Genomic DNA, 12,328 nt, shown 5'->3' with positions numbered 1-12,328 from the left:
TGGTACTTCAATGAAGAAGCAGTGTAACACCTTACTGATGTTATTCTACACCAAGCCCTGGGAGAGGATCACATTCACACATGGTTCAGTTGCAACACCCTGAATAGAACTCCAGACTGCTCTGTGAAACTGATCGCTCCCTCCCCCCCCGTCTTGTTCGCACCCGGTTTCAATAGAACTTTCACATATGATTAAACAGACTCAACTCTCTCAGTGCAAACAGCCTTGGGTCCAGAGAAGCTCATGTGTGAAATGTGTGTGTATATTATCAGCACCTTTTGGTGGAACACTTGGGTGTTCTGATCTGAATTTTATCTCTAGTACATGAGAGAAAAGTTCTTGATCACTCACCCTCCTCCTCCTGTGATATAACTGTATCCTCCTTGGCTAAGCCCGTAACCATAGCGCTCCCCGAGGAACACTGGCTCTGTGGGATCATAACAACTAAGCAGCGCTTGTAGCCTGGGCAAGCTTAGGGAACAAAACACACACACACACACACTATTACACCATTTTAAAAATTGTGACATTTGCGTGGGCAGCTTTTATACTGTATTTCCTGCTCTTACAGTTCTTTAAGCTTTTAGTGTAGAATAATTAACAGTTATTCCATGAAATCGAGTCGTACATGAGCTGATAGCTGATAAGGTGCATAGCATCGAGTCAGCTATAAGCCATGTATGACAAAATTGAGTGGAATAACTGTTTTATTTTATCCACATTCACTGGATTTTGAGAAACAGAGCATTTTTATTTTTTACAAATTCTGAAATAAAACTTTGTACAAAACGTCCGACAAAATCATTTCCATTTAGAATGAAAACAAACCAGCGAAATGACAGTAGCAATTTGTGAAAAATGCGATAATAATAATTCTTGAAAAAAAAAAGATATCTTCTTACTATCAAATACTTTTATTCTATATTTTGTTGCTTTTTTTTTTATTTTTTTGGGGGGTTTGTTTTTGAGTAGAGTTTTTATTTCATCCTCAGTTGGTTCAGCAACATGCTCCACCATTTCTTTTCTCTGCTCATGGTATATGAGCTGATATCCTAGTCGTCGAGTAGCCAATCAGAGCGTGCGATTGCTCATATCCAGTGAATGTAGATATAATAATTATAATTATTTGATTTGTAAGGACACTTAAGGATGTATAGGAAGATGATCAGTGATAGGGTGGTGTGATAAGGTCCGAAGCAAATTAGCGTTTCTGTTCCTGTTCTCAAATAGCTGATTTTCCTGAAGTGCCACAGCAATTACAGCATTTTTTTTTATTCATTATTAAGGAATGACACATTGAACATTTTATCCATTTATATGATTTTTTAAAAATTATATGTATTTTCTGCCAACTTTATATCTAATTGACTGATTCGCATCCACCATATGACAACTGCCAACTAGGGAGGGTGAAGGGTGTCCCATGCTTCCTCTAAGAAACTTCAATCATCCATTCAATATCTTTTTTCTTTTCAAAATGCTACATCAGGTGGTAACGTAAGACTCTCAGAGGAAAGTGTTATCTTCCCTCTTCTGCATCCATAAGCTCACAGATGCCCATGATTGGTGAGTGTCACTGTGATTGACAGAGGAAAGAGTGTGCCATTCCTCCCACCCAGAGAGCACAGCCAGGTTTGCTGTCTTGGCCTCTTGGCTATGGATGGCTGTGGCAACTTCAGGATTCAAACTTGCAATCTCCAGATTATAGGGTTTTCTCTCAAAGACTGTCCCATTTCAGAAAACCTATAACTTTACCTTTGGTTGGTACCAAGCACAAACACTGGAGACTCCTTTCATGAACTTCATCATATCAGCAAGTACACACATTATTTTTAATCAATTTCCATAGAGAGCCCACTATACAAGTCCTTGTGTAAGTTGTTACTATAGAAGCACAACAAACACAGGAATATAAAACTTGCATCCAGCATATATAAGAAGACCATGAGAAGAAATATAAAAGGAATTATTTCTCTCACCTAATAAGTGTGTCGTCATCAACGATGAGTAACCAGTTGGTTTTTGGAACAGCACTGCTTATGTATCTCTTCAGGATGGCAAAGGTTTTCCCACAATGACCTGTGAAAACAAGTAAAGGAGAACAGAAGTCATTTTTAAACTTGTTTTATTTCTTAATATGTACAGTGGTGCTTGAAAGTTTGTGAACCCTTTAGAATTTTCTATATTTTGGCATAAATATGACCTAAAACATTATCAGATTTTCACACAAGTCCTAAAAGTAGATAAAGAGAACCCAGTTAAACAAATGAGACAAAAAATATTATACTTGGTTATTTGTTTATTGAGGAAAATGATCCAATATTGCATATCTGTGAGTGGCAAAAGTATGTGAACCTTTGCTTTCAGTATCTGGTGTGACCCCCTTATGCAGCAATAACTGCAACTAAACATTTCCGGTAACTGTTGATCAGTCCTGCACACCGGCTTGGAGGAATTTTAGCCCATTCCTCCGTACAGAACAGCTTCAACTCTGGGATGTTGGTGGGTTTCCTCACATGAACTGCTTGCTTCAGGTCCTTCCACAACATTTCGATTGGATTACGGTCAGGACTTTGACTTGGCCATTCCAAAACATTAACTTTATTCTTCTTTAACCGTTCTTTGGTAGAACGACTTGTGTGCTTAGGGTCGTTGTCTTGCTGCATGACCCACCTTCTCTTGAGATTCAGTTCATGGACAGATGTCCTGACATTTTCCTTTAGAATTCGCTGGTATAATTCAGAATTCACTGTTCCATCAATGATGGCAAGCCGTCCTGGCCCAGATGCAACAAAACAGGCCCAAACCATGATACTACCACCACCATGTTTCACAGATGGGATAAGGTTCTTATGCTGGAATGCAGTGTTTTCCTTTCTTCAAACCGAACACTTCTCATTTAAACCAAAAAGTTCTATTTTGGTCTCATCCGTCCACAAAACATTTTTCCAATAGCCTTCTGGCTTGTCCATGTGATCTTTAGCAAACTGCAGATGAGCAGCAATGTTCTTTTTGGAGAGCAGTGGCTTTCTCCTTGCAACCCTGCCATGCACACTATTGTTGTTCAGTGTTCTCCTGATGGTGGACTCATGAGCATTAACATTAGCCAATGTGAGAGAGGCCTTCAGTTGCTTAGAAGTTGCCCTGAGGTCCTTTGTGACCTTGCCGACTATTACACGCCTTGCTCTTGGAGTGATCTTTGTTGGTCGACCACTCCTGGGGAGGATAACAAGGGTCTTGAATTTCCTCCATTTGTACACAATCTGTCTGACTGTGGATTGATGGAGTCCAAACTCTTTAGAGATGGTTTTGTAACCTTTTCCAACCTGATGAGCATCAACAACGCTTTTTCTGAGGTCCTCAGAAATCTCCTTTTTTTCGTGCCATGATACACTTCCACAAACGTGTTGTGAAGATCAGACTTTGATAGATCCCTGTTCTTTAAATAAAACAGGGTGCCCACTCACACCTGATTGTCATCCCATTGATTGAAAACACCTGACTCTAATTTCACCTTCAAATGAACTGCTAATCCTAGAGGTTCACATACTTTTGCCACTCACAGATATGTAATATTGGATCATTTTCCTCAATAAATAAATGACCAGGTTTAATATTTTTGTCTCATTTGTTTAACTGGGTTCTCTTTATCTACTTTTAGGACTTGTGTGAAAATCTGATGATGTTTTAGGTCATATTTATGCAGAAATATAGAAAATTCTAAAGGGTTCACAAACTTTCAAGCACCACTGTGTGTGTATATATATATATATATATATATATATATATATATATATATATATATATATATATGAATGAATGAATTTATTTTATTTCGAACATGTATAAAAAAATGTGACTATTTGTACATACAAAAGAAAGAAAACGAGAAAGTGACAAAAAAATTAATAAATAAAATACATAAAGAGCTAAGACATTACAATACACCGCACATTGTTCAAAAAAGGAGTGGGAAGAAGTACAATACTTTTTTAATTTCCCACCCTTTTTTAACTACCCCGAAATCCAAACTTCATTAATACACCTATAAAAATATATACCATATATACACTTCATGAATATCTATATAAATATATAATTACAAAAATATATACTACATACCATATATATACACTTCATAAATATCTATATAAATATTTAATTACAAAAATAAATATATACTACATTCCATATATACACTTCACAAATATCTATGTAAATATATCTCATCTCATCTCATCATCTCTAGCCGCTTTATCCTTCTACAGGGTCGCAGGCAAGCTGGAGCCTATCCCAGCTGACTATGGGCGAAAGGCGGGGTACACCCTGGACAAGTCGCCAGGTCATCACAGGGCTGACACATAGACACAGACAACCATTCACACTCACATTCACACCTACGGTCAATTTAGAGTCACCAGTTAACCTAACCTGCATGTCTTTGGACTGTGGGGGAAACCGGAGCACCCAGAGGAAACCCACGCGGACACGGGGAGAACATGCAAACTCCGCACAGAAAGGCCCTCGCCGGCCCCGGGGCTCGAACCCAGGACCTTCTTGCTGTGAGGCGACAGCGCTAACCACTACACCACCGTGCCGCCATGTAAATATATAATTACAAAAAATATATATATATATATACACTATATACCATATATACACTTCATAAATATCTATATAAATATCTCTCTTCTCATCTCATTATCTCTAGCCGCTTTATCCTTCTACAGGGTCGCAGGCAAGCTGGAGCCTATCCCAGCTGACTACGGGCGAAAGGCGGGGTACACCCTGGACAAGTCGCCAGGTCATCACAGGGCTGACACATAGACACAGACAACCATTCACACTCACATTCACACCTACGCTCAATTTAGAGTCACCAGTTAACCTAACCTGCATGTCTTTGGACTGTGGGGGAAACCGGAGCACCCGGAGAAAACCCATGCGGACACGGGGAGAACATGCAAACTCCACACAGAAAAGCCCTCGCCGGCCCCGGGGCTCGAACCCAGGACCTTCTTGCTGTGAGGCGACAGCGCTAACCACTACACCACCGTGCCGCTCTATATAAATATATAATTACAAAAATAAATATCTACTACATACCTATCCCTGTAAATATGAATATATAAACTATCCCCATAAATAAATATATACCATATACACCATATACTAAATTAGTTCTAATATAACAATCAACCCTATTCTATTTGTCCTTCATCCGTTGACATACTTCCTCTTCTATATACTTGTTTAAAAATATTTTTGTACCTTTTTTTAAACAGATTTATATTTGCACTTTGTTTTATTTCTGTCTCCAGTCTGTTCCATAAAGTCACCCCACAGCTCGATACACACATGTTTTTCATATTTGTTCGAACCTTTGGTTTTTTAAAATTTAGGTCTCCCCTTAGATTATATCCCCCCTCTCTCTCACTAAACATTCCTTGTATATTTTTTGGCAATAGATTATTTCTCGCTTTATACATTATTTGTGCTGTTCTGAATTTGACCAGATCCATAAATTTCAACATGTGTGATTTTATGAATAGTGAGTTTGTGTGATCTCTGTATCCTGTTTTGTTTATTGTCCTTATTGCTCTTTTCTGTATTGTACATATCGGCTGCAGAGTGGTTTTGTAGGTGTTTCCCCAGACTTCGACACAGTAAGTCAGATATGGCAAAAATAACGCGTAATATAAAAGTATGCAAAGATTTGCAATCAAGAATATGTTTTGTTTTCCACAGAATTGCCGAGCACTTTGCCAGTTTTGCTCATACGTATCCTACATGAGGTTTCCAGCAGACTTTCTGATCCAAAATCACACCAAGAAATTTAATTTCCTGTACCATTTCTATCTTAGTATTGTCTATTATCAATTCTACATTACAATCCATTTTGTGTCTCTCAAACAACATGATCTTTGTTTTGCTTAGATTTAATGATAATTTATTTTTGTCAAACCATAGTTTTAGTTTATTTATTTCAGTTGTGATTGTCTCTAAAGTCTGCTGCAAATTCTCACCGGAACAAAAAATATTGGTGTCATCTGCAAACAAAACAAATTTCAGTACTTGCGAAATTCTACATATGTCATTAATATATAATATGAATAATTTCGGACCTAATATTGACCCCTGTGGTACCCCGCATGTAATGTTCATGAAATCAGATTTATGGTCACCTATCTGCACAAACTGTTGCCTGTTTCTTAGATAGCTCGACAGCCAGCTCCACCCAACTCCCCTAACACCACACTTTTCTAGTTTACTTAATAATATACTACGATCAATGGTATCGAATGCTTTTTTTAGGTCCACAAATACTCCAATTACTATTTCTTTATTGTCTATACATTTTGTGATTTCCTCTATTAGTTCCATTAGTGCCATCGATGTTGATCTGTCCGTTCTGAATCCATATTGACTGTCTGTAAGGAGGTTGTGTTTTTCAATGAATTTGTCCAGTCTATCTGAAAAAAGTTTTTCGAGTATTTTGGAGAACTGGGGGAGTAAAGAAACAGGCCTGTAGTTTGTGAAATGGTGTCTATCTCCGGTTTTAAACAATGGCATCACTTTTGCAATTTTCATTTTGTCTGGAAATGTATCTAATTGAAAAGATAAATTGCAGATGTAGGTGAGTGGTTTCACAATTCCCTCAATAACTGTCTTTACTGTTAACATGTCTATATCATTCCAGTCTGCAGAGGTTTTGTTTTTACATTTTCTTACAATTTGGATAATTTCTTCCTCATCAGTTGCAGTTAGAAAAATTGTACTTGGATTTCTGTCCCCCATATCTTCTATGTCCCCACATTGTGTTGTCTCGGGTTCCTTTATTTTTGCCACTAAATCTGGTCCCACATTTACAAAGAATTGGTTAAAACCATTCATCACATCCTCCATATTATTTATGATCTTGTCATTTTCAGTGTAGTACTCCGGGTAATTTGTAGTTTTGGATCCATTTCTCACAATACCATTTAGTACAGTCCATATACTTTTAATATTATTTTTATTTTTCTTCACTAATTTATTATAATAGTCTTTCTTACATATCCTCATAATATTAGTTAATTTATTTTTATATTTTTCCTCTGCCTCTATAGTTTGATGCTTTAAGAATTGTCTGTATAATATATTTTTCTTTTTGCAGGCATTTTGTAGCCCCTTGGTGACCCACGGACTATTTGTATATTTATGTATAGTACTGTATTTCTTTAAAGGACTATTTTTATTATATAGTTCATTGAATATTATTAAAAATTCCTCATATGCTTTATCAACATCTTTTTCTTTATAAACTACATTCCAGTCCTGTATCATTAAGTCATTTTATAGTGCAATCATGGTTTCTTCAGTTTTCACTCTTATATATTTATAATTTTTAGTATTCTTTTTCTTGCTATAATTACAGTAATATACATTAAAAATAGGTAGGTGGTCATTGATGTCTGTTAATAATAGTCCACTCTCTGTATTATTTTCCAGGATATTAGTAAATATATTATCTATTAAAGTGGTGCTATGAGAAGTGATCCTGCTTGGTCTGGTAATAGTTGGATACAGTCCCATACTGAACATTGAGTTAATGAACTCTTCTTATATATATATATATATATATATATATATATATATATATATATATATATATATAGTACACACACACACACACACACACAGTGGTGCTTGAAAGTTTGTGAACCCTTTAGAATTTTCTATATTTCTGCATAAATATGACCTAAAACATCATCAGATTTTCACACAAGTCCTAAAAGTAGATAAAGAGAACCCAGTTAAACAAATGAAACAAAATATTATACTTGGTCATTTATTTCTTGAGGAAAATGATCCAGTATTACATATCTGTGAGTGGCAAAAGTATGTGAACCTTTGCTTTCAGTATCTGGTGTGACCCCCTTGTGCAGCAATAACTGCAACTAAACATTTCCAGTAACTCTTGTTCAGTCCTGCACACCGGCTTGGAGGAATTTTAGCCCATTCCTCTGTACAGAACAGCTTCAACTCTGGGATGTTGGTGGGTTTCCTCACATGAACTGCTCGCTTCAGGTCCTTCCACAACATTTCGATTGGATTAAGGTCAGGACTTTGACTTGGCCATTCCAAAACATTAACTTTATTCTTCTTTAGCCATTCTTTGGTAGAACGACTTGTGTGCTTAGGGTCGTTGTCTTGCTGCATGACCCACCTTCTCTTGAGATTCAGTTCATGGACAGATGTCCTGACATTTTCCTTTAGAATTTGCTGGTATAATTCAGAATTCATTGTTCCATCAATGATGGCAAGCCGTCCTGGCCCAGATGCAGCAAAACAGGCCCAAACCATGATACTACCACCACCATGTTTCACAGATGGGATAAGGTTCTTATGCTGGAATGCAGTGTATTCTGTTCTCCAAACATATCGCTTCTCATTTCAACCAAAAAGTTCTATTTTGGTCTCATCCGTCCACAAAACATTTTTCCAATAGCCTTCTGGCTTGTCAATGTGATCTTTAGCAAACTGCAGACGAGCAGCAATGCTCTTTTTGGAGAGCAGTGGCGTTCTCCTTGCAACCCTGCCATGCACACCATTGTTGTTCAGTGTTCTCCTGATGGTGGACTCATGAACATTAACATTAGCCAATGTGAGAGAGGCCTTCAGTTGCTTAGAAGTTACCCTGGGGTCCTTTGTGACCTCGGCGACTATTACACGCCTTGCTCTTGGAGTGATCTTTGTTGGTCGACCACTCCTGGAGAGGGTAACAATGGTCTTGAATTTCCTCCATTTGTACACAATCTGTCTGACTGTGGATTGATTGAGTCCAAACTCTTTAGAGATGGTTTTGTAACCTTTTCCAGCCTGATGAGCGTCAACAATGCTTTTTCTGAGGTCCTCAGAAATCTCCTTTGTTCGTGCCATGATACACGTCCACAAACATGTGTTGTGAAGATCAGACTTTGATAGATCCCTGTTCTTTAAATAAAACAGGGTGCCCACTCACACCTGATTGTCATCCCATTGATTGAAAACGCCTGACTCTAATTTCACTTTCAAATTAACTGCTAATCCTAGAGGTTCACATACTTTTGCCACTCACAGATATGTAATATTGGATCATTTTCCTCAATAAATAAATGACCAGGTTTAATATTTTTGTCTCATTTGTTTAACTGGGTTCTCTTTATCTACTTTTAGGACTTGTGTGAAAATGTGATGTTGTTTTAGGTCATATTTATGCAGAAATATAGAAAATTCTAAAGGGTTCACAAACTTTCAAGCACCACTGTATATAGAAAATGTCAAAGCATCTGTCTGTGACCTGAATCTCAAGAGATATTGGTTAATGCAGCAAGACAAAGACATTAAACACACAAGTCGTTCTACCAAAGAATGTTTAAAGAATAAAAAAGTTAATGTTTTGGAATGACCAAGTCATAGTCCTGACCTTAATCCAATAGAAATGTTGCATAAGCAGTTCATGTGAGAAAGCCACCAACATCTGAGAGTGGAATCTGTTCTGTACAGAGGAATGAGCTAAAATTCCTCCAAGCCAACATGCGGGACTCATCAACAGTTACCAGAAACGCTTAGTTGTCATTATTCCTGCATGAGGGGGCCTGAAAACAAAAGGCTCACATACTTTTGCCTCTCACAAATATGTAATATTGGATCACTTTCCTCAATAAATGAATGGTGAAGTACAATATTTGTTTAATTGTCTCATTTGTTTAAGTGAGTTCTTTTTTATCAACTTGAAGGATTTTAGGACTGTGAAAACACACATATGGACACATTTAAAGATTCTGACTGCAAAGTTGAATTCTGGGCAAAATGTTCTATTTCTACTGCTGTTAGAGTTTTGAGATGTTTTGCTCCTGCACACATCATGTATCCTTTGCATAAATGTTTTGCCGAGATAAAAGCCAGAGATTGCTGGGTTTCATGTGATGTCACATCCGCCTCATTAGTTATTCAAAACTTTCGCTGGTGGTCTACCAAAGCTCAGTTGACAAAGCGTTTGTATGGAGAAGGTTCATTGCTCGCATGAAAAATGCCTTATCCTTGCATTGTTTTAGGTTGTTCGAATCAATCAAACCATGAAACTGATAAAAGTTTCTTCAGGGTTCCCCGTGAACTAATAAACAAAAGGGTAAATGAACACAGGATTTCACAAAAAGACGTCGAGAAAGGTGGCTTTTGAACCTCTCACTGGAATCGAAAGGAGCCGAGTCAAAGCATGCTCGAGTTTGCAGTGATCACTTGGTGAAAGGTTTGTATTTCCCTCTCAGCTACGTCCTTCGTGTTTTCCAAGTACTTTTCTTGCTATGTGTCGTTATTTTATGGTACTTTTTTTTGGTCACGAAGCACTAAAGTCCCCAGCTGTTTCTGTGTTTACTCTTCACAAAGTCCATATGCATGAAGGTCGCGACAAAATTCTTCCCCAGCCGTACAGTTACAATGCGCCGTGATCACTTTTCCGTCTTGTTTAACTAAGATCCAGGTCTTTAAAGGGGTTTCTGATGATCTTTGTGAATGATTTACCTGAGAGATAAGAGCCAACACAAGTGAGAATCAAGCCAACTGTTGTTTGTTTTCACTTCAACTTGCAGCGCTTCGTTGTAAAGACGTGAATGAAAAGCTTAAAAAACAAACAAACATACTGACACAGGCAAAAACAATACAGAATTCATTTGGCAGCGACTTGATACCGAGGTCCTTTACCCAGCCACATACAAAAAAAGTTGTAAGCCTCCATACTCTTCCACGCTTTCATCTGTTTTGCAGTGTAGAAGGACGTCTACAACACCAGATAGTTGGAGATGTCGGGGAACTCGACTGAAGGGTAGTTTTCGAGATCGTACGACAAATCCTTCTTTCCCAGACTGTAGGGGTCGATTCCATTGCACATAGCAATCTTCTGAATATATCTAAAGCCAGCAGCGGCTTCTAGATTACGAGCGTACTCTGATAAGTTATCGCTAGTTGTTTGCATTACGGCAGCCGTTTAGACCTCCAGCTATTTTACTTCAGGTAAAAGCGCTAAGAAAAGTCGCATGACCGAAACCCAGCAATATCACATGACCACCGTGGGGCATGTTTAAGCTACTTTCAACCAAAACAAGTCAGCATGGGCAAACATGGCAGACTCGGCTCTCCCTCCAGCTCAAAGGCAGCGGAAAAGAAAAGGAAATCCTGCCTAGTGTGTGCAACTACAAGGTAGACCAAGGTTATATGACGTGACATGGCATTTTCCTGGACAGATAACTAAATCATTCTAGCTAGTGCTTAGCTATCTTAGCCTTAGCCCATGTTTACATTAGACCGTATCAGCGGATCATCAGATTAACGTTTTTAAAACGATTAGTGTGCACACAGCAACACCAATACACGATTTGCGTGCACACAGCAATACCAATACATGGATACGCTCGGCTCCGCAGGCATCCTGCGCTCCAAATCACTCCGCCCTGAACAGCGAGTGTCCTCTGGAGGGTGCGCACTCCGGCCTTGCGCAGCTCACAGAGCACGCGAGTGAAGTGAACAAGCTGTGATTCGGGACTGAGCCGCTGTGTGTGTGTGATCCCAGCGCATATCACTTACTACTTGCAAGTGGAAGGATGGCAAGCATAAAGACAATCATAACTACACAATGGGCAGCATTTGCATCAGTATTTGCAGTATTTTCATACTTTTATACTCTTTAATGAAAGGTGATACAAGGCGGAAGTCCACGCTGTTTTTCAGCAGTCGCGTCACATGACCAACGCCAGCGAATCAGGAAGGTGGATGTCACAGTGACGTTGTCCAATGAGACGCCAGCTAGAGCTCAGCACAGTGTATCCGCGTATTCTGAATGTTTACACAGCACCGGAGCTGACACGATCTGGATTGAATACGTGGACCCTGGCGGATTCCCGTTTCCCGGCGTTTCCAGGAGGTTTAATGTAAACGGACAGTGCATCCGCGAAGAAAACGAGACAGATACGGTCTAATGTAAACGTAGCCTTAGAATGCATGGGCTTGGCTCCACGGTAGTGAGTATGGAGTTACACACCTAATGTTTTGATCTTACAGAGAAAAAAAGTGATAACACAAAAGGAGGAACAGAGAAAAGATATATTTGTCTTTTGTTTCACAGATCTATTCACAAACGCCAACCACAAATTACATCCCTGTGACTCAAAACTCTCCGATGTCGAGAGTGCAGTGTCACAATGTTTTACACGCGTTGCCATCTTGGTGTGACGCAGCTCCATAATTATGCTAATTAGCTAAAGCTCCTCATGTCCGGCTATTTCCTGTTGAGCCATACTGTTTACTTCAA

General features: G+C 38.6%; 1 protein-coding gene across 1 annotated transcript in view; it reads right to left on the bottom strand.

Annotated features, from left to right (window-relative positions):
• Window positions 1–12,328, bottom strand: part of b3glcta (beta 3-glucosyltransferase a) — a 456,351-nt gene that overhangs the window by 26,082 nt on the left and 417,941 nt on the right. The window contains exons 13-14 of the mRNA XM_060943556.1: window positions 1,980–2,079; window positions 352–471 (exon numbers count right to left, since the gene is read on the bottom strand). Coding sequence (XP_060799539.1) covers window positions 352–471; window positions 1,980–2,079 — 220 coding nt within the window. The remainder of the gene's footprint in view (window positions 1–351; window positions 472–1,979; window positions 2,080–12,328) is intronic.

Source organism: Neoarius graeffei, chromosome 17 (genome assembly GCF_027579695.1).
Source record: "Neoarius graeffei isolate fNeoGra1 chromosome 17, fNeoGra1.pri, whole genome shotgun sequence".
In the NCBI taxonomy this organism is placed as follows: Eukaryota; Metazoa; Chordata; class Actinopteri; order Siluriformes; family Ariidae; genus Neoarius; species Neoarius graeffei.
The sequence above is the reverse complement of the archived record's forward strand: the minus strand, read 5'-3'. Positions and strand labels throughout refer to the sequence as shown.